The 24,284-nt window shown below is 40.4% G+C and overlaps 1 protein-coding gene across 2 annotated transcripts in view; it reads right to left on the bottom strand.

Moving 5' to 3' along the window:
* The window catches only part of UQCC1 (ubiquinol-cytochrome c reductase complex assembly factor 1), a 51,993-nt gene that overhangs the window by 8,318 nt on the left and 19,391 nt on the right, over nt 1-24,284 (bottom strand). For both annotated transcript variants that reach the window (XM_010722259.4, XM_085241489.1), the window contains exon 7: nt 19,274-19,382. In XM_010722259.4, coding sequence (XP_010720561.2) covers nt 19,274-19,382 — 109 coding nt within the window. The remainder of the gene's footprint in view (nt 1-19,273; nt 19,383-24,284) is intronic.

The raw sequence follows: 24,284 nt of genomic DNA, 5'->3' as shown, positions 1-24,284 counted from the left end.
TCCCAATACATACTTAGCATCCCTAAGAGACTCAACTTGGTGCTAATACAACTAACTTTTCTACCAACATGTGATTTAGTTTTTACCATGCTAGCAAATCTCCAGTTCACATATTCTTCCATTAAACCACTATCTTTTTTTCATCAGTTGATTTTTATAGAAATGCATATAGTGCAAACACAAGGAAAATTCCTTTCATGTCAGTTACTCATATTTTTCCACTAATATAAACTATTAAAATTCGTGCAGATATTTTATAGGCTATCAAGATTTGGTGACTGGTTATTACTGAATGTTTAAAAAAAGAACTAAACATAAGAAATCAGAGGGTTAAATGATGACTGCAACTTCTGTAATGACTTAATTAAATTTTTATTGAGTACATAAACTATGATGTCATTTCTACCCAACCATGCTCAAACTTTCGATGCATGTCAGAGATCGTGGTTTTTCTCAATAGAACGTACTTCTAAATAAGCTGCACTTCTACAGCTCTAATAAGGGGGAGCAGGTCTCATGTAACACACTCAATAAATTATCCTTCCATTTTTAAACAAACAAATTCCATGAGTTATTATATATTTGCCACGCACTTTTTATGACATAATAAAAATGTTACCTCAAGGATTACTTAACACATACTACAAATGTTACAGCAGGCAACTGCAAGGGGCAAAGAAAACAAATAGTCCCATTACAGAGACAAGTCCTGGACTATACGTCCCTTGGGACACAGCTTTCTGTACTAAAAACAAAGAGCAGCAGCTTTAAGTTAGCAAGAAATAGATTGATGAAGGAGATAACCAAGTTAAACAAACACGGCAATAAATACATCTTAAAAGACAAACAGTTTAAAATGTAAAATGTGACTTTGGGGATGGAGCAGTATCTCAGGCAATAAAATTACATTTAAAGGAATACTGCAGTTTCTGAAGAATACCACAGCCTAGGTTAAGTACAATCACTGCAGGAAAAGACAAAAAAAACACTCTTCTTTGTAAAGCAAGAAAAACGAGCAAATCCAAATCAGGGTTTGTTGGAAATGCTTCCTCTTCTCAAACATGTACATATTCTTACCACGAGCCAGTTTCATGATCTGGTTGGTCATGATTCTGCAGACTCTTCTACAGTTCATTATTAAGGACAAGAACTGCCAGACAATTCCAAGTGAGTAATTGCTAATAACAAGAAAGAAATCAGTAACATCTGGAGCTCTCCTAAGAACTGAGCCCTTTGCCTTGTTTGCAACAGCCCACTGTAGAGCTATCACCACCACGAGTTTACATCCATCACCTTAATTGACAAACAGAACCATCTTGGTTCAAAACACAGAACATGGTTTTGTACATCCTCCTACACGTAACAACTTTTCATTAAAACACTCCATCATCCCACACTGCCTGCAAAACTAGAGCGTTCACTCTGTTGTATTGCAGTGAGAAACCTTATCTTCAGCTTCAACAAGTCCAACATGCACTGTTCAGCAGCCAGATGCTGAGGCTTACTGCTATACCAGGCAACTTATTATACCATGTCGCAGTTGAGGCTTTTTCGTTCCATCACAATTTCTAGGAACGTAAGAGCACACTGCTCTAGTGCTCATGCTAAACACATATGGAAATATCTCATGTACAGCTACAGTTAAATTGAAAGCTGCTTTAGGATAAGCCTCCACTGATCCCTTCTGTTGAATGGAGAATGTTCTTTCATAACGAATCTCCTCCTCACCTGCACTTACCATCTTTGGTTTAGGTTTACACTGCAGAAAATTCCCAGAGTGCAGAAGCAGGAAAATAATGTGCTGAGAGAGGTGCTCTGCCTGCAAAGGGACGTTTGCCCGATGGGATCAGTCCAGCACCAGCACGGACTGAAGAGCAGACCGTGGAACAGGGATGCTGGATCGTCAGCTGTTTCCTCCACGTAGATGTTCCCTATTGGGCCATAGCACATGTGATTGCTGACAGAGCTGCCATCTCCACAGGCTACATTATTTGAAAGTATTTTAGCAGGAGTTTCTTTTTGGTACTTTTTTTTGCCAGCACGTATTGCCCTTAAGCTACTTCAGCACATTAATCCATCCATAGACTATAAAGCCAGAAGGGACACTTCCAACCTCACCTTGCGCAAGCACTGGTCATTGAATTTCATGCAGCAATTCCTCTCTTTAGGCCATAAGTTATGGTTGAACTAGATTTTTTTATGAAGAGATTTCAGCCAGAAGAAATGATTAGATCATAGAACCTGACCCTCTGCATATCACAGGCCATTACATTTCACTGAGTTCCCTCTGTACTAAGCTCAGTAAGTTGTGCTTGGCTAAAGCGTATCACCCTCACAGCTGAACATGTGTATCTCATTTCATATTTGAATGTTCTGGCTTTAGCTTCCACCCCCTCATTCCCATTATGCCATTCCTGCTAGAATATAAAGCTTCTTCTGTACCATGCAATGTATTTGCTCCTGCACACACACACAGTAAGAGTGTCACCAAAGTCATCTTTTCTACCAAACTGAGGTTTGTAGAGGTAAGTTTGTGCTGGGTGCAGCGAGTGCTGCATCATCAGAGCACACCCGCAGTACTCAGAAGCTGTAGCAGCAAAGTAGGGTTTTATGCTGATGCAGTGAAATCAGTCCATCTCCTGTGCAAAACAAGTCACGCAGGTATGAGAAACCTTCTGCTGTTATGACTGAGTCTACTCCAAGGACTTCTGCTTGCCACGCTGTCATAAACATGAATCACTCTTATTTACACTTTTGATTATTGGAACAGTCAGTGTCAGCAGAAGTTCCTGAAGAAGACACAGAACAAACCTTCCATAATATTTTTTTTGCCATTTCTCTGGCATTCAGGCTTTCCCCCCCCCCCCCCCCTCCACGCTTTTCCCAAATCTGCATTTGGAAAGAATGACTTGCATGCAGACATTTACATGAGTTGTAAATAAAGGAGCCACATACAGTTATATACAGGCATCTGAAGTGTTTTGCTGCCCTTGTAATAAATGCACATGGCATAAAATGGAGAAGACTGCATACAGCCCTTTTATTTCTGCCAAGAACATAACTACTACTTGTAGGACAATAATCTTGAAAATGACTGAGACTGCAGGTAAGATCAAAAAGATTGAATTAACAAAGCAGATTAAAAATACCTTCTTAGTAAGGGGCCAAAATGGCTAGCTCCTTCAGGCAACCTCACATAGCTGAGTGACAAAGAAATTGCAGAAATCATTTTTCCAATCTTCATTTTTTGAGTCTTTTATTAACCACTGTTGCTTTGTCTGCAAATAAGGTCAAGTTTACTGGCTTGCAATTAGCTGCAGCTGTGACTCCCCATGCACTTTAAAATACTAACTTTTTGACGATTCTAATTAAAAGTCATTAATTTTCTAATGTACCACAGCAGATGATTAACTTTGGTAAATGGTCTTTAAAGCCTTCTTAAACGTTCAGTGACAACCTATTTCAGCATTGCACTAACCTACACTAAAGCTAAATATATTTTAGATTGTATCAGAACCAGCTTCTGCCAAATGCTAAGTCTACTAAAACAACATGTTATTGGAAAGAGTTCTTTTATGCTCTGCTACCTTCATAACTGCAGTTACCAATAACACACCTCAGAGCACGCATGTTTTCCAGGCTGAAGTAGAAAAGCAAGTTATACTACTTTATCTACATATTTGAGCAAAAATAATGATTGTCATTCCCCAGATGTCTAATAGAAGGTATGTTTCTATCTTGCAGTCTATTAACTTGGAAACTTTGCCATGGTAACAGTAAAAAATGCAGGAGGTCACCATACAATCCTAATGATACTAAATATATGGGGGCTTATTCTGAATTTTTCTTTTCTCTGTAGTGCATGGCTGGCAGAGCTCACTGATGATCTCTCAAGATTGAGATCATGGAAGAAAGGTCGAATTGCTATGCTCTCTGTCTAGTTGCTCTGATTCTCTGTAGGGGTGAGCAGGTGCAGAGGATTTTTTGCTGTAATGCCTCTCAGAAAAATCACTTGCTAAAATCCTAAATCTGATCATTAGAATGTTTCTGAACGCACCAGAAGCAAGAATTTTGACTGAGAGACTGAAAGGAAGTCACGCAATCAAGTTTAAAAGAGGCACTTGGAGAAGACAGTAGTGAAGCAAAGTAAATCATTAGGGTAGATATTCACCACGAGCACTTTACACAGATCCCATAAAACCTGATCTCATTACTGAGACAAACTTGAGTAACTGTGAGAAAGAGTCACGTGCAACCGTGCTGGGGCAGACTGAGGGTCCACCCAACGCCCCGTCCGGCTTCAACAGCAGCCAGATACACTGAGGGAGATAACAGGAGTGCAAGCTGACATGCACTTCCTCTAAGCATTCTCCCAAACACTATGAGCTCAGGCATTTCTTAACCCTTGATGTGTTTACACAGCAGCCTTTAGAAGGTCTCTATTTCAAACAACTTCAGTGAACTTTCTGCGCCTGCATATGCTTCAGTTCCCTGGTCTGCTACTCGTGAGAACGACCATCTGCTGCTTGTTTCTTTTGAAAGTGGTGTCTGCTAGCTTCATCTGATGGTCCTGGTGTTTCTCTGGATGAGTCTGAATGAAGTGCTCCACCGCCTCACCACCATACAGGATTCAGAGCATCCACTGTGTTCCACGTAGTATGATCTGCACACAGAAAAAGGCTTAACAGAACTCAAGTGTACCGAAACCCCTGTGCTCCCAAAGTTCTAAACTACATGAAAAATATTAGCTAATGTGATTGAAGAGCCATGAAGCATAGAGTCCATTTGGACAAGTATTTCAGGTGATCCCGGGCAGTGCAAACTGATGGAAATCTGACTGACGTTGGTAAAAATTAGTAGAAAATACAGAAATAAAATGAAATTAAAAATCACAGATGATTATGACCAGTAATATTCAGTGCTGATAAATGTACTAGTAGTAGATGTTAAGAAAAAGCAATCAAAATCTACAGAAGAACGTGCCCATTTAACAGCTATAATTCAGGAAATGGATCTTAAAAGTTTTTGTGGATAAATCTCCAAAATTTCAGCTTAACATTCAATAGTGGAGAAAGACGAATCAATTTCAAGAATTGTTAACAAGGAAATATAAACCAGAACAGAAACTCTCTTCTGCCACAAGTCCATAGTGTGCCTGTATATAAAATGCTGCACAAACTTCTTATATTTTTGTTTCAGAAAAGATATTTTTAAAAAGTAGAAAACAGAGAGAAGATCAAGATGATCGGACACATGAGGACGTGCTAGCTTTGTTCAGGTAGGAATGAGGAAGAAGATGATGGGAGAGGTAAAATCATGAGTGGTATGGAACAAATAAACAAGGAATTATTCCTCTCTCATAAAAAAAAAGAAGCTAATGAAGCGTCCAAAAAATACTTGAAAAACAAATGGAAAAACTTTCTCATGTAGAGGAAGTTCTCTTATTGATTTGTAGAAGTCATTTTCACAGGACATTAAAGACCAAAAATACAAAAAAGATGACTGTCCCTAAAACAGAGCCCTGCAGAACCCCACTGGTGACCAGCCACCAGCCTGCTGTACCCTCAGTTACTACAAGCCCACCAGCCAGCTGCTCACCCATCACACTATGCTTGCATTTAAGTGTATTTGTGCATGTGACAGTTCCTATACAACCTTCACATTACTCATTAGTGAATGCTGAGAAGGCACACCAGAAGAGAGATGCTACACATTTGTTCTGCTTCTTATCCTTTTTCCCAAACATCTCCAGTTGTTGTCAGAAGTGGTGCACAGGATCTTCATCCGACACTAGAAGATGACCACTTTATATGTTCTGTTTCATTATTTTTTCCACTGATGTTTGCAGAGAGATTGACATCTCTCTGTGCATCTGCTCCCCCCAACTCACAGCAACATAGCTGCAGTCCAATAGATCACAAATTCTGATCCTCAGCTCACTTTGCTGACTTCCTATTAATTTCACCTGAAATAAGCCAGTGTGATTAGAAAAGAAATGCTGTTTGTAGCACAACTATTAGTAGTCTTACTGGAACAGGCTGCATATTATGTAGAAATGCTAGAAGAATGATCCTGCTCGTAGCAAATAATTATTTCTCCCTGGGGAAAAAAATAAGGAAATGCCTCCTCCAAGGACTTTCCAAGTTTCTTCTGGTAGCAGCAAGTCACCCAAAGCAGCTGTTCTCTCTCCTCTCCAAAAAACCTCTCCACAAAAAAAAAAAAAAAAAAAAAAAAAAGGAATTAATTCCATTTCAGAACGGAGGGGCAATTGTTAGATTCCATGCAATTAATAAGCAATTAACCAACCTAAACTTTAATGCTAATACCTAGTACTGCTACAATCTTGACCTACTAACAGAGGCCAAGACAAATGCAAACACTCTATCTTTGAAATTCCTTTCTGCTGCATCTAAGCTTGGTTGTGTTTGCTCCATCAGACACCCCGCTCTCTCCTATCACAACCCTGTCTATATGTGGCCTGTTGGACATTCTGCCATCACTCGTACATTTGGGTAAAATTGAAATTTGAAGTCGCAGTGCTTTCACCTTCTACCAATATCCTGCACCTTCTGGTTTCAATCATAAGCTGAGAAAAACCCAATTTCCCTGAGCACTCCTCCTCCCCAGGGCTTCCAGCATACGCATGCCACGGAATAGTTAACAGTTAAATATTTTCTTGCCAATATTTTAAGAGTGTAGAAGGTTCCAAATTGCTGGTAAAATAAACAATGCCAGACTGTGAAAACTCCTGCCTGCCATATACTCTGATGTTAACAAGAGTTTCTTTATTACTGTAACCTTTCAGAAGCGAACAAAAATTATTTCTCTACCCTAGTTCTGCCCTCAAGTAAAAGGCAAAGGAGGAAAGCAAACCATGAAAAAGCCGCACGGTAAGATACTGTGAGCTTTCCATCTCACTTCAGCATTTCATCCAGGCTTGATGCTACTGTAGATAAATAAACTTCCAGAAGATCCTGAAAGAGCGGGCAAGGGTTTTAAGAGGGCAAAAATTTCCTTGTGCACTTTTTCCTACCAAGTGCATATTAAACCTGCATATGGACCATCATCAAGTACAGAATTAAGCAGGGAATAGAAAAGGGTAAATTTAGGATGCTCTCAATCACGTTATTTTCCAGCTCTTTGGTACAAAGCTGTCTTCGGGGGCTACAGCCAGGGACTTCCACCAGCTACACGGTCTCCACCATTTCTTCAATTTTAAAAAACCAAGATTTCACATAGAAGCTTACCAATAGAAACTACCAGTAGGAAAGCAGGTAATACCTTTATCACAAACTAGACAAATGAATTTACCATTCAGGTAACATTCTCAAAACAACCACCATTCACAGGCCTGCCAGCTTTTTGTTATCTGCCACCTACATTTGATAGATATGCCCAATTCATCTGAAAATCAACTCAGATCAGTGTTGCTTATTTTACATACACCAAGACTTCACTGATCCAGACTCCCATCTACATTATCCCACAATGCAAGACAAATATCCCTTTGTATATGCAGTTGTTCTTGTGCCCACAAGGCCAACTGACCAACCTGAAAATCAACATGATGCAAGCAACAAATAGAGATCCCTTACTAAGATTAAGATCAGATATGCTGGTATTCTGATAATATTGTTTTAACTTTTTGCATTGTTTCCTGCCCTTTGAACACGGAAACAACATTCAAGTTCAGAAGTGTAATGATAATTAGCTATTTAATATCAATAGAGATTGAGCAAGTGGTGTTTGCGCCCCAAAACAAAAGGGAACAGAAATAACTGAATCTATGGAGATTCCCAATATAGAATGGAAAACAGAAGTCTGTCTAGGTGTGCACAAAAGCATCACATATCATTGCTCATATGAAAGTAAAAGACAGTAAAGAAGCATGAAAGACAGCATTGAAATTACTCGAATACTCTATATTTGCACTCCATGACCATTGTCATTTATTTTACTGTGGGAGTTGTTAGCAAAAGCAGTCATAAAGGGCTTCACAGTACTGAAAGTTTTATAAACAGGTAAAATGGGCTGCAGAAGTCAGAAAATGAAGCAAAAAAATAAACTGAGTTCTAACAGAAAAATATAAACATTCGCAACCCACTTACCCAGCCAGGCTACAAGGCACTGCAGTAGGTGCATTGCAAACATGAAGACACTGCATCTGCAGCAGAATTTAAGACCTGAACTATGAAGGAGCTGTACAATTCAATTGGCACAGAACCATCTGCAGGAGCAGAAAGTGTACCCTCAGTAAGTCTCTGGATGATACCAAGTTAGGTGGGACAGTGGATCTGCCTGAGGGTTGAAAGGCTCTACAGAGGGATCTGAATAGGCTGTGTAGATGGGCTGAGCCCAGTCACATAATATCTAACAAGAGTAAGTGCCAGGTCCTGCACTTGGGTCATAACAACCCCACGCAGCTGTACAGACTTGGGGAAAAAATGGCTGGAAAGTTGCCTGGCAGTAAAGGACCTGGGGTCATGAACAACAGCTGGCTGAACATGAGCCAGCAGTGTGCTCAGGTGGCCAAGAAGGCCAACAGCAGTCTGGTCTGCATCAGAAATAACATGGCCAACAGGACTAGGGAAGTGACCATCTCCTTGTACATGGCACAGGCTGCACCTCAGATATTCTATCTGGTTTTGGACCCCTCATTAAAAGCAAGTGTTCAGGTAGAGAAATAAAGCAACTGAAGGAGAAAAAAAAAAAATGATCTGGAGTTGAAAAAAGCAAAGCCATGAAAATGCTTCAACTTGCAAGTGTAGGTTTGAAACAAGCAGAGAGGAGGACAGATCCCAAGCTTTCATTGTGGACCTCTGCAATACAAAGTTGCTGGAGGAGCATACTGAACAGAGGCAGTGTGACCATGGAACCAGTGAAGCAGCATGGCAGGCATAACTGGAACTGATGATTATTAGCTGAATTAAATGGATTATTAAACTGATTAGCTGAACATGAAAGAAAAGGAAGCAAGGATGTGTCAGTGACATAAAGAAAAATGTCCTGCAAAGAAACAAAGAGAATTAACAGAAGACAAGTAAAAGGAAATGGTACAGCAACAGACTAATTTCTCTACAAAATGAGAGATAGGAAAGAAGTACGAGACATGCTGACATGAGAGACATGAAAGCAGGCAAAAGCTCCCAAAAGGGAAGATAGAAGTTCAAGAATTCAGGAATCAGGGTAATAAAAAATGACAAAGGCCCTCAGTTGGGAACCCGCTGCAGGGCTCCCAACCACTAGATCAGGCTGCCCAGGGTCCCATCAAGCCAACCTGTTCCAGCACTTCACCATTCACTCTCTCTTCCACCTGACACCTAATCTGTCTTCTCTCCTTTAGTTTAAAACCCATTCTTCTTTGTACTATTACCATCTACTCATGAAAAAAATAATTTCCCTCCTGCTTATAATCTCCCTTTAAATCTTGGAAGGCTGAAGTGAGGTCTCCCCACAGCTTCCTCTTCTCCAGGCTGAACACCCTAAGCTCCTTCAGCCTGTGTACATAGGAGAGGTGCTTCAGCCCTCTGAGGTTCCCATGGCCCTCCTCTGGATCCTCCCCAAAAGCTCCACAGCTTTCCTTTGCTGTGGGCCCAGACCTGGATGCAGTACTCCAGCTGAGACCTCACGAGGGCAGAGAAGAGCGGGACAATCACATCCCTGCCCACCACGCACCCAGGGTTGCTGTCGGCCTCCTGGGCTGCAAGCACACACTGCTGGCTCATGTTAATCTTCTCATTTATCATGACCTTTAAGTCCTTTTCAGCAAGACTACTTTCAAAGAGTTCTTCTTCCAGTCTGTATACATACCCGGGATTAGGTTCACATGGGCCCAGCTTTTGAGTCTATCAAGGTCCCTCTGGATGGCATCCCTTCCTTCTGCCATATTAACTGCACCACTCGGCTTAGTATCAAGGTGACTTGCAGAGGGTGCACTTAATCCCAACATCTATGTAATTGATAAAGATGTTAAGGAGTACCAGTCCCAGCACAGACCCCTGAAGGACACTCCTTGTCACTGGCCTCCACCTGGACATAGAGTCATTGAGCAAAACCCTCTGATTGTGACCATCCCAACAATTCATTATCCACCAAACTATTCGCCCCTCAAAGCCATCTCTCTCCAATTTAGAGATAAGGATGTGGCAGGGGACCATGTCACAGGCTTTGCAGAAGTCCAGGTAGATGACATTATTGGCATTCTTTATCCACTGATGCTGCCAATCCATCATAGAAGACTACCAGATTGGTCAGGCACAACCCTCCCTTGGTGAAGCATTTAGAAAACATTCAGAATTGGTGAGATTAGACCTTAAGTAATTACCCATGGACTGCAAGTAAATGCCAAAATGAGGCATAACAGAAATGAGGACAGCCAATTCACCACAAAGGAGAATCATAAATGGGGAAGTAAACTTCTACCTTTGCTGCTCCTGAAAAAAAACAGTCATGCAAGGAAGGCAATCAAAACAGCATCACTACATTTTTATTACAGAAGAGGAGGCAGCACAGGTAAAGGCTGATCACCACAACTGTACAGATATTGCTAAAGCACGACAAAGATCCTTCTAGATTGAATGCACTGCCAGTCACAGAGAAAACAATCTCTCAAACTGTGCCCCTTTCTCTCCTGCAGACAGAGTAGCCTGAGAAGCTGCATTCACATTTTCCCTCAGAAACACAGGAATCAAAAATAGTTGCTAATTCTTCTGCAAAATAAAGGTTAGAGAAGAGATCCCAAACACTAAACAGATCTCACTTGCGCCATTTGTACCCGAGAGCTAAGTCCAGAATTTACGCACAACACAGCACTCCAATCTCACTGTTAAATCATACAGATTTTGAAGAGGAAGCAGAAGGTATCAGTGACATTCTAGTCGCAGTGAAAATCACAGGCAACAATATAATCAAAATGCACTGAGAACTCTCGATGCTTTGATTTAGAAGAGACACTGATGTAGATATTTTGCTTAAAAGTGGACACGTTTTCCTTGTAGCAGCTTAATATTATTAAAGAACTACATTCATAACATGAAATACTTTGCTTCCAAGAGACTCACAAGAATTAGCCAAGCAGATCAGTTGATCTTGGTTGTGGAATTTTGGGACAAAATCCAAAAGGATAGGAGGTTGATAACAAATGTCAGAATACCCAGTACAACACCGTGTTATTTAACTTTGCATTGACTGTAGGCAAAGCACAAGCTGAACTGTGAGTGATACACAGAGCAATGACAGAAGCCAGGCAGCACTGACAACCTAACTGCTGAGCCACTTCTCACTGCTATTCCAGTTCTGCTGAGCCTGGAGATGGCTGCAGGTTCGATATGGGTCCCTTCCCTGTTTCCACTGTCATCGCTATGCTGTCAAAAGAAAAATAATACAGTTGTAGTGAGCAGCAGTTCTGTTGCTCAACACTGGATTTGGGGAGCTATGCTACGCTGTAGGAATTTGAGGAGTGCAAGGCAGCACTCAGTGCCTACAGCCATGGCACAGTAAAATCAGTTTCGGCAGGCGAGTCTCACAGACGTAGTATGTGGGGAATAATGGCAGAAGCATTTCTAGAAAAGGCACAAGGCAGCTTCCAGTGTAGTTCTTGTAGGCATGAGAGGAAGGAACAAAACAGACCAAGGACATTGCTGTACAGCAATAACATCCAACGCATCTGGGAAACTGAAATTAAAATTTTTATGTCAAATTCTACAGCAAACTGAGGCAGGTCAGTTGGAAATAACTCAAGCATATATTATGCCTTGATTTCAATGCCAGGTATCCTTGGCACGCAGCAAACATGCCTATTTCAGACCCTCAGGGATGTTAGTCCCACAGACCCTGGTTCTAGAACTACATTAAAAACAGATTCCGTGACATAGCCCATTTCTAACCTCTGCAACCTGGCAAAGCTAAGCTCTTATCACCATCCACACTACCTGTGCCAGGCTTCATCATGATTTGGGTATTTTCAAGGTAACATTCCACACACAAACATCCTCCTGCATATTTCAGTTAAAGCAGATTATACTAAGTATACTCTGGAAGCAGTGTCTGGTTCTCTTTCTCATTGATTAAATGACAAGCTAATGGAAGTTTACGGTGAGCTTTGGAGCTTTTTGAGAAGTGATCAAGAGTTTATACTTCATTCCTTTTCTGCTTGCATCCCTGTTTCTTTTATATGCTGGTGGACTTCACGCCATCAGAATCAAAGTCAGAATTTCAATTTGGTGTTCTGAAATCACTTCCCAGTGACATTCTGAAGGTGACTGCAGGCAAAGAAATCAAAGTTCGTGTCCTATCGATGAAGGAACAACAATGTTTCACCACAGACAAAGTTTCTGAGAACAAGCCAAAGATTCTTACATTCCATCTTACTTGATTTGACATAAAAACACACGCTTTTGGCTTCCCTAGTTAAAACCCCAATGACAGTAACCAATCTATTGAAATTTTCATGGCCACCTACTCAAGATTTCAGAGTACCTGTAAGGGGAAAGTATCTCTTTTTTAAAATTATTTTTATTTTTATTAAATAAGCTCTAACTAACTGCTCTATTGCATAGATAACAGTCAATCATTTTGTACTCATGCACACTCCCAAGCACACAACAGATGTTTGCAACTTCCCTCTGAAGCATGTAGCTCTCAGGATACGGTGTGACCCCATCATGCTTTCCTACTCCAAATACAATATTGATAACTAGATGTAAATTATTCTATTAAGCTGTTTAGAATGTTAAACATTTTCCTTGGAGTATTTTTCACTCCTATTTAGACAGAAGTTTAGCATCCAATTCAAACTGGTCAGCCAGCCTTTCTCTCAAGCCAATGGAGAAAAACCTGAACTCTCGAAGGGCAATCCATCCTGTCCTCAGGTATGGGTTTGGTGGATCCTCTCCCCCCTTCCATGCATACAGCCTTGCTGCAGCTCCATTGGTCACCAGACCCTCAGCAGGCTGCTTTATCTTGCTAAAACAGCAGCAACAACAAAAATCCCATCTTCTACATGACTTGTCTCTTTGGTTCATCTCAGTGCTCTCACACTGCTAAGTAAACAGGCCCTACAACTGCAATTTCAAGAACGCTCCAACCACCAGAAAGGTATATACATTCACTCTACACAATCACAGGCAATGCTCTTTTGTGCCGAGGATCTTGAGGTCCACAGTATTTTACATTCTAAACAAATGTTGTCTACCTAGAGAAGTTTAATGCTTAACTTTTTATGTGTGGATTATTTTCTTAAGAGAGAAAAGAAACACCATCATCTGATATTGGACTAAAGAACTGTCAGTAAATGTATTTTTCTGTATTTCTTGTCCTGACCAACTGCGGATGAAGAGCTCTGGTAACAAAAAACAACCAAGAGAGCACAAGAATTACTGGATCCACGAGTGGTGCACAGAACTGACACAGCTTGGCTTTCATGCTCTGTGAATATAGCTGTTAGCATCCTAACACTTTTCTCCTTAAAACGTCCTATTAACATTGCATATTTAAAAATGCACGGATCATTTGAAGTTTCAACTTTTCCTCTTAGTTGTACTGATAAACAAAACAAAATCACACTTTCCTGTTGCTCCTGTTCTCCCATAACAATGTACTTTGTGTTCTGAGCATCTCCCCATCTTACCCATGATTTCCCACGAGACTTTAAAAGACTGGCCTGAAAGGGACCTCCTGAACTTTCAAGCACTGTGGGTGAATCAACAGCATATTTCAGTCAGTACAAAGTTTGAATTCAATCTTGAAATGCTGTCAACTTTATGCCATGTCCTCATCTCTGAAAGCCATTCCAGAATCATACTGGTCTCACTCTGATGTGATTTCTGAGTTCTTAGGTAAGTGTCAGACTTTTAATTCTCCACAAAAATAACAACTTGAAATGTACTCTATCACGTTTAGGCAAGTCCTGTAATGTAGGATGTAAGCCCAAGTTATGGCTGGTTTTTGTTTGCTTGTTTTGTTAGTGTAAGGCAAGACGATATTTTAATCTTTTAATGTCTTTTCTCAATTAAAAGACAAAATTGTGTTCAAGTTTACAGAGCTAAATTCTGCTCTCAGTTACACTGATGTGAACCACGTTATTGATTCTGATGGTGTTACCTCAGATGTAACCAATGTAACTGAGAGCAAATTATGGGTCACTGTATATAAACAGCTCTGGCTATGAGTATAACAAAGGCTGCATTGTGCTATGCGCTGCAGAGCCAATAAATGAATTCAAAAGACACCTAGATGTGTTCCTGGAAAAAGAAGGGGGCAGGGGTCCTGAGTGCTCTGCTGGGAAAACAGGAAAGTGGGATTAAGATAAATTAAAACAGGTTTGGCATGCCTGGCTTGTCGGCCCCTCTCGTTCTTATCTCTTCTGCAGTTTTCAGAACATGTACGGTTATAAAATGGAACTGTTCTTTTGCACTGAAAATGTCTCACTCATTTCAGAAGCACAATGCTGCAACACACAAGAATACTGCTGCCAAGAGGAGCAGCTTGCATGTAGTTGGACAAAGACTGATGCATTTAAGACAGCATGTGATTTGCATCAGTTTTCGTTGTTCTTTTGAGTGACTTGCTGTTTTTTTTTCCTTTAAAGAAAAAACCATCATACTTCTGTTGTCAATCAGCTGAAATTCTACTCCATGGAACTCCAGCATCCCAAAGCCCTTCTGATCAGGTCTGCTGCATCATCTAAAGGTATTCAAATATACTCAGACCCACAAAAACTGCTTTTACATACAGTTACTGCAACAATACTTGACTCGGGTTAATATTTAGGTTGCTGAAGCACTCTCATAGGAAGACAAATAGCAGCAATGTCCAGTATTGCCTGAATTCCCCTTACAAATGGATGAAGCATCTGCCCGTTTGAGGAGTATAAATCTATTCAGTGCAAGCCACAAGGTGGAGATCTCTGGCAAAGCAGGATCGAAAGGAAGCCTTGTACCCAGCCTAATGTTACTATTAACACTTGGAGCCATTGCATCAAGCCAATTTTTCTGTTTGTTTTTAAAGTTTGATAGAAATGTCACTAGTGGAAAAATTAAGTAAAGAGCACTGGTTAGCCACAGAACTGGACACACCTGGCTGCAAACCCACCAAAAGAAACTGACTTCATTAGTACTAGGGACAGCAGAGTAAAATTTATATCTGAAATATGCCTGCACCAGTAGAATTTGCTGAGGCCACAGGCTCTCCGTGTGTTTTTACAGCTGCGTCAAGTTTTGGTTTCTGACTCTTGCCGACATTCAGGAGTGCTGAAGGAGCTCAGGCTAACAAGTCCCAAAACTTTGTAGCTGAGATTTAGATTTCAGCAATTTTAACAACCAGTTTTTGAAATAATACAAACTCCATTTGGAGTTGGGGCTGATGTAAATTAGCAGTTAAAATGCCTGGCATTCTATCACTTTCGGCTCCATTGAACTTGTGTACTTAAGAGCAGATGGCATATTTTAATAAACCATCAGTATCAATTCAGGAATATAATATCCATTTTCTACACCAAGTGCTGGAATTGCTGCTAGATATGAAAACGAGCTGAAGAACTGCAGCCTGGCCTGTCAGCAAGTTCAGCTAATTGCATCCAAGCAGCAAGTTTCATACAGGTGCTCTGTCCCTTATACCACAATACAGCAGTGTGCCAGTCTGCTTCAACACTGACCACTGAGACACTGCAGGACAGAAAAAGCTGGGTATAGAATGTCCTCACCTGGGAGCTGTGCAGGCGATAGCTTAGCGACCTAAAAGAATTCAGGAAAATGTCCTTTTGTTTGATTTACTTCTGAGAAAGGCTCAGATTCTGAAATCCGAAATCATCAGCAGAGAAACATTAATGCCATCATCTTTGTATCTACTGTTCTTCTTTTGATATATTTAATTACCTTCTTTTGAAGGCAGAATATATACTGACTGCAAGACTGAACTGCTTGAGAATAAGTAACTGTTACATATATTCCTCAGTCGGCTCACAAATGTTTTGTCAGAGCATGAGAGAAGGCAAAGCATGACCTCAACTTCATTTAAAATGAAACACTAAGGATAATATATCAGAACTAATAGGCAGAACCTAATATTGAGGGTAAGTGTCCTTAACCTATCCTCTCTGCCCCTTGGAACTGCTTAAGCTGAGATGTGAGGAAGGAGTTCAGTACGTGCATGTGCAGTGAAGAGAAGCAAGGAAAGGTGAGCAGACAGGGACAAAACAGGAGTCACCTGTGTGGGGTCTTGGCCAGAATGGGATGGTAGGCTAACATCACTAGCACAGAGGAGAGGAATGGAGATCAGAAGCAGAGGAGCAGCTAATCTCTTTGACCATCCACGCATCAAAGTATTTTCATCCAATACACAATAAATAGTACTTGAAGAAACTAAAGAGTTCAAAGTTGACAAACTAATGATTGAAAGACTGGGAATAATTAAAAGATGAAAAAAACATCAAACAATCATGTAAGCTGTACCTTCACAAACAGTATGGGGAAAAGAGCAGTCCTGATTTCCAAGTTTACTATCTAGCACACTTCACCATACTTTCTTACACACCCTTAGTACCTCATCTAGTTAGCTGTTACCTCAGGAGTTTACCTTCTCTTACAAGGAGTGTAACTAAAATCAGTGGGCCTCTGTGCAGTTCAACTATATTAAATATATGCAGAGATGGAGCTGTTTGTGGGATCAAGACTTTAAATGTGTACATACTTTGGTTAAGCATCAGCTACTGCCACATAAAAGCTACGTTAGGACTAGGCTACAGCCAAAAGCCTATCTTGGTACCAATGTAAACAGGATTGATTCACAGGAATCATATTATTACAATCCAAGCCTGTTTGCTATTATGTTGCATTATCATTATTAAAGATTGTGAAATTTAAACTCAAAGACAAACTGAAAAGACGCCTAGCTTGTCAAGCAAGGAATGAATGGCACTCAAACAACTTAAGAACTCTTCACAGTTGCATCATACAGCAACCATACAATTATTGTAAACATTTATTAATGTTTGAAGCTCCAGATTGGATGAAAAATATAAGGAGACGCTTTTTTCTTTTCATTTAAAACATTTTGGGGGGAATTTTGAGAGCAAAGGAATAATTCAGTTTGCAGAAATGGTTACATGCTTTTCTTCACAAAGAACAGACTACGAGTTCTATCTTTTTCCCTTTCTTCATTAAACTTCACACAATTCTAACTTACACCACGCTTCATTTTTGAGTTCAGCATGCTTGTAAGAGTAGCAAACAGTTTTGCTTCTCGTCACTGCTTTCTGCTGTTTCAAACCCTGCAAGGAAAACTAGGTGATGGCATTTGAGGTTAGTTGATATTAGGAAAAAATCCGTGTCAAAAGGAACAGAGAAATAGCTTTCTATCCAGAAGTAGCATTCTCTCTCTGCCCAAATGGAGTTCAAAAAACCCCAAAGGGATTTTTGGAGGGTTGGGGAGCAGTGGTGTAGGTTTTTTTGTTTGCTCTTATAAAAAAGCAACCTTAAATTTACACCCATATCAAGGATCTGAACTGCCTTCAGTTCCTTCTGAAACATGAAACAATCATTGCTATGACCAGGAAGGCACAGGAAAAGGACAAAAACATGTAAGTTTCCCATTTAATTCCATCTTTTTCCTCATACTTTTCACATACCATAGGTTTCCTAATGTTTTTGTTTCTCTCTCTCTTAGCCAGGACTAGGTTAGAAAGGAAATTAAGGCCAAAAGCAGAGGATAATGAAATACTGAAAACAAAATACATGAGAAATACAATTAAAGATGAGTTTAGAATGCTAATTAATAATTTGCAATGCTTAAAGTAAATACAGAGACATTAGAATAGCCAGTTAATAATGCGAGATTTTTGCCATCTGGCCTTCAAGACTTCCAGAAATTAATTCAGTTCCTCTGCTCTGTGAAGTGCTTGTGCCCAACAGGCATTGCACAAAAGCAGCTGTTTGAAACCTGTTATATGAGTATTTATATCATTGTCTGTCTCCTAGAATGAAAGAATACTTTAAGAGCTTTAGAAAAAAAAAAAAAAAAAAGGTGCTACTAAGAATGCCCTGTACTAGCAATCATCTAATTTGCCCAGGCTTGCGCACACTACCTCATGGCATCTGACCAAGACAGAAGGATTCCCATTTCTTTTTGTCTTGCTCATTGATGTAGCCAGAAATTTTAAGATGCCTAAATTTAGACCCACCTTAAAAACCAATCTGTAACAAGGAAAGTTAATTTCCAACAGATTGGGGAAAAAAAAGAAAAAAAAAGAAAAGAATCAATAGAATCACTGAAGTTACAACAGAATCAATGCTTTTGAAGACCACATGCAAAACAGAATATCAACAAAAAGAAAACTTCTTGAATTACTGGTGTGATCTCACACCAAATCATAAAAACTCACTTGTTAATTTCCTTGTTTGTCAGACAAACCTCTATACAATAATTTAACAATTCTATACTTCTTTTTCCAGCATCACAGAAGACCTTTCCTAGCCCTGTTCTCTCACTAGAAGCATCCTGAATACTGATATTCTCAACTACATCAGGCTATTGCCACCACTGTCATACTGGAGACTGTCACCAACACGATGAAGGAGAAACATATTTACAGACTACAAAGTCAGAAACAACTATTACAACTACCTAGCATAACCTTGCTCATAGTATAGACCAAGAAGACCGAGTCTCTTCTTCTTTCAAACTTCCAAATCAACTATCCTTGGAGCTGAGCTTTCCTTAACTCTTTTCTTTTGAAATGAGGACTAGATATATTAAGAATCCGGAATGAAAATTAAACTAATGAAAAGCACACAGTCACGTGCAGGAACTTAACATAATAGCTTTGTCCCTCGACCTTCCTTTTGCTCACCATCCTGGATACAGAGAAAATTCAAAGCTCTTCTGGAATGACTTAAATTGCAGTTGTAAGCTTGGCACTAGTGATGTATCTTCCTACTCGAGCTGCTTATTTCCTATCCCCAAATGCCCATCCTGTTACAGCAGCATCCTTGTTTATGTAATCACATGGCAAATATTTGAAAAATTAATTACTTTCACGCAAATCATCATCTCATCCAGGCCATGATACAGTTATCAAAACAAAGTTAGTGGCTCAGTACAACAGCTGCAGGAACGAGTGGCCAAGATGATAACCACTCGCACCAGCTTAAGCTCATAAAGAAATATACGTGTAGCTACATTTAAGATTTATTATTAAGCATTCTTCCAAGATATGCAAAATTACAAACTCATTGCAGGAACTCAGTCATCAAGATCGCCAACACCAGAGTTAACTTACCCCCATCACCTTGCCACGCTGCTCAACATCCTCCCACATGCAATGGACGATATAGCGACACATGTATTTTCCTGCTCGACCCTCCTGCTTCATTCGCACCAGACACATCCTGCAGGAACATAAACACCACATCCATAGCTTTTAGTCTTTCTTCAAGTTTAAAGAATACATTTAATCAGCTTCAGCTCATTTAAGATTCTTCTTACAGTATGTGCTTTTTCATCAAGTTAATAAAAATAAGATTTTCTAAAAAACAACTATCATAAACTTGTTCATTCTGTACTCGAGGGCTGTATCTGCTGGATTTTGGCCAATCCAGCTACGGAAGAGTGACAATGGATTCTATTTTGGCTGACAGCACTGTAATCTAGTTAAGCAGTACTGCAACTTAAATTCCACAGCCTTAAGAACATATCATCCTTTAGAGCAAGAACAAATGTCTTTTCTAATCCTAGGCTACAAGCCAGCTGTAATTCAGCTTGGTATACTAAAATACTGGAAAAGACTGTACTAGCCAAGTAGTGAAAGCTTAAGCAGGTTACAGACTTCACCCAAACTCACATTAGCAATATCCTAAATTATTTCATCTACAGGGGTCTTAGGATACACATCCAACCACTTGGCAAAACCCCCTACATGCTAGAAGAAATCACAAGTTTGTGAGCAGGATCTTAATGAGAATACCAGGTTGGGCTGTTTTACTTTTTTTTTTTTTTTTTAAATAAAGCATTAAAGCCACTCAAACTACTGCTGATGTTCAGTCTAAAAACAAACCATCACAACCATACTTTTTTTTTTTTTTTTTTTAATTACATCTGTAAACAGCACGAACTGAATTGCAGGCTGCTCCCTCACTGTGCCACGAGATGAGTCCCACCACCAGGACACATTCTCTACCTCACTAGTCAGCTCTGCTCCTGCACTGCAAGGCAGAAAGCTGGGATGACAGGATGCTCCAATACTGAAGCTGAAATAAGTCACTGCTTCGCACAGAGACGTCTATGCTTGGGGAACTGTTCATGTAAAAGCTTCTTCTCACACCTTTTGAAAAAGCAGGAGAGCAGAGCTGCTACAGGCCACTTTGAAGCAGCCATGTTACTAATAGTGAAAGCACTGCAAGAGTTAAGAGGTAAAAATGATTTATGTATCTGTTCATTTCTGCAGTGGAGATAAGATCTGGGCCTCCCTTCAGGCATTAGAAGTATTCGGTGCTCTGTGAATGCCAGCTCAACAGGGAAAATCATAAACATCTGAAACTCGTCTGTTGGGCTGACCTGTAAAAGGGCAGATGCCAATCTTCATGATGGATCCTATCTGATTTGTTAGTAAAGTGTTTTTTGTTGTGTTTTTTTTTTTAAACCTGCAAAGGAAGCAAAACTTACTGCCAATGTTGAGTCACAGAGGTAAAACAAGCTGAAAGAGCTGCATTGCTTCTATACTCTTTTCTAAATAGAACCATACATTTAAGTCCCATACAAGGTCCATTCCACTTGCACTCCAGAACCAAAAGAAGAAAAGCCCTTGAGCCAGAATCAGATTTCTACATGAATGCTTTTGAAAATGGCAGCCACCAGGTGAGAGGCAGGTCAGGCTCCAGCACAACACAGTCCTGGCAGAATGAGGTCAAAAGATTGGAGAGGGACTGAGGTATGGCAAGGAGATCAGTGATCAAAGGGGGTAATTGAGTGAGAGCCTTGGGAGAAGATAATAGGGAGAGAAGGACAGCAGTCAGCAAAAGGAACATTGGGAAGAGCAGCAATTTCTGGCTCAGGAAACAGAGCTGTAAGGATTCCCAAGGTATATATGGTGGTAGTGACAATCCCATTTCTGTCTAACAGCACCCAGCAAACAATTACAATTAAGATCAAAGAATCAGGGAATCATAGGATGGCCTGAGTTGAAAAGGACCACAATGCTCATCCAGTTCCAACCCCCTGCTATGTGCAGGTCACCAACCAGCAGACCAGGCTGCCCAGAGCTACATCCAGCCTGGCCTTGAATGCCTGCAGGGATGGGGCATCCTCAGCCTCCTTGGGCAACCTGTTCCAGTGCCTCACCATCCTCTGGGTGAAAAAATTCCTCCTAACATCCAACCTAAACCTCCCCTGTCTCAGTTTAAAACCATTCCCCCCTTATCCTATCACCATCCAGCCTTCTGAACAGCCGTTCCCCCTCCTGTTTATCCACTCCCTTCAAGTACTGGAAGGACACAATGAGGTCTCCCTGCAGCTTTCTCTTCTCCAAGCTAAACAAGCCCCGTTCCCTCAACCTTTCTCCATGGGAGAGATGCTCCAAATTCTGCGAAGATGGTAGCAAGAAGTAAATCTATCAGCATCTTGCTAAAAGAAAAACGGCAAAGCTTTCAGCTAGAATAATGATCCAGAACTTGGAAAACCTCTCTAGTTATCAGCCCTGACAGGAGCCAGACATATTGTGAGCTTAAAACTTGTCTTACTTTCATCAGCTTCAAAACCTTTGTTCCTCTTATGCTTTTATGTAATTAACCCGTACAAAACAGTCAATTAGTAAGAGTTGTTGTATTCCAAGTTTTTTTTTGCTCACTCTTACCAAGTCAAAGAGAAAAACACTCAGCCTAAGACTTGGAAGCCTAACTGGGTTGAGAGAAGTATTTTTACACTACTCTCACTCAATTCACAACCTCAGGGAAAAAAAAACAAAATAGCAAGAGAGACTTGGCAATCACCCCCATATGCATAAATACAAGTTCCCATCCAGTCTCCCTTCAGCAGCAGTGAACCAAGAGGAGAGTGCAGCACAAAGACCAGCAGTTAGCAACCGCCCACTGATGAGCAGCCATGGAGCAGTGCTCAGAGGAAAGCCTGCTACCCTCGAAGCCTAAAAGGCAGCTCTGTGTTTGGATGCTTAGTGCTGTCATAGAGCTGTTCTGCAGCACCGCGAGTGAGATCATGGAATTCTGCAGTTTATTTTAAAGTTTGGTAGTTTGTTACTACACCTGCCGTCTGAGGTTTAGAAAGACGCGCACTCTTTAAAGACTATAAACTTTCTAACTGGGTCAACACAGTGTGAAACATTTTGTCGTTTCACTACAAAATCTGTGCTGCAGTTTACTCAAATACTGACCCATCTTTGTCAAACCATGAAAGCAAATCTATTCCAAACCATCTTTAGAAAATTGTCTACTATTGGTTGAGGTAGATTATTTACGTCATATTTAATGAGGCAGAAAGATTACACTAGAAGAAAATAATACGTAAGGATGTCTGGAAAGGCACGTGAGCACATACACCTCCTTCCATCTGAGGTGAGGAGCAGCAGTTTCCAACAGGAGCCTCAGCTGTGACTGCTTCTGCCAGTATAGTAAAACACACTGGTTTAAGCTCCAGGAGCAGAAATTAGCACTACTCTCTCCAAGTGTTGAGATGCAGCTCCATGCTATGCAGTCAATGTCTGATGAATCATTATGCCTCCAAGGTTAAAGCCCACTCAGAGCTTCCTACTATCCCCTTTCACAGGACCAGGCATTCTGCCTTCCTCAGGTGTTCCAAGGCAATTATTTCTAGGGTTACATCATACCAGACCAGAGAAATGACTCTGGTTTAACAACAGGTGTAACAACAACCAAATAAGAAGGCTGTTGCTTTGTTCTGTGTAACCCAAATCATCCATGAAGTGCCAGCTACTTCAAGATAGAAGGAGAAATCTCCTGAATAGATTTCAACTAGATGTGGAGACATGCACCTTTATGATGAAAGGAAGCTCAGAATAATGGCACAGAGCAGAATTCTGAACTCTTGCTATTTCCTTTAGCAAGTTTGCATGATATCCTTTGCTTCAGCCTAGCAAGTTCACTAGGTATAGTATCTACAGCTAAGTACAGGTTTTTGTGGAGGTACAAGCTAACAGATCTCAGTCTGGCTGTGTAGTCTCCCTCTCTCCTGATGCCTGCACTTAGGCTGTTTAGCCCACTCACTCATAGTGAGGCAGGATCAACCTTAAGACATCCCAGATAAACTTGTTCTTAAAATGTCTCTCAGGTAAGATATTACTCTCTTTGGTGTAATTTTAAACTCCTTCCACTCTGCTCTTCTAGGATGAGCCATGGACAGTTTACTCTCTTTCTCCTGAGACAGCGTATCTCAAAATAGAACAGTAGCCTCAGTCCTTTCTCTGCAAATCTGATAAATCTATCCCTGCAGGAACTGTTTTCCACAAACTTGATGGTTCTTCTTTTCCTCTACACTCATTCAAACTGATCAACACTTTCACAAGCACAGTTTTTCTTACAGAAAGCAGTGAACAAACCTTGGTGAGTTTCAAAAAGGGAGCTGAAGCTCTGCTGTATTCTGACCCCAAATGCTAGGTAATGCAGGATGTACCACATAGGTAAGACTTTTCTTACTACAGTCAAAGTCATCTCTTTTGCAGTTTGGAAACTGTGTGGACACAGCCTAGACTTCAATTAGATTGTCACAAGAAAAGAACAACGTGGCAGTAGGAATGAAAAGCTTGAGATTTCCTAGAAGGTATGGGCTTCTGAGCCTGATGTCCTCCTGACATCAAGGGTGGGAGGTAACTGAAAGAGCCTATAAAACTCAGGGAAGAACACTAGTAGGCTGATTTTCTAAAGTATAATTTTAGAAGAACATTGGAAAGAAATGGAGTGTATCTGAAGAAACATTATCTTTAAATAAGTTAATAAAGAATGAGCTAAATGAGTGTCTGATTCTCCCCCTCCTTTCTGGTTAAATAGAAAATCTGGTTCACAGAAAAGAAGAAAAAATAAAGGACAGATATTCAAACAGTGAACCGATCAGAATCTGTAATGCAAGGATGCTCTGACAAGCATCTTACAGTTTATAAAAGGTGGGATCCAACAGCACGAGGAATTGATTGGAACACGACGGACAATGATAGCAGAGAGAGAGGAGGAGGGTTTTTACCTAAGTATACATAAAAAAAATCTTAACCTTTCCTGCTTCAGAAAATATTCTAAATCAGTTGAAAGTCAGTCTCTGTAGGTGAAGAGGGA

This window comes from Meleagris gallopavo, chromosome 22, assembly GCF_905368555.1.
Source record: "Meleagris gallopavo chromosome 22, MGAL_WU_HG_1.1, whole genome shotgun sequence".
NCBI classification, from domain to species: Eukaryota; Metazoa; Chordata; class Aves; order Galliformes; family Phasianidae; genus Meleagris; species Meleagris gallopavo.
The sequence above is the reverse complement of the archived record's forward strand: the minus strand, read 5'-3'. Positions and strand labels throughout refer to the sequence as shown.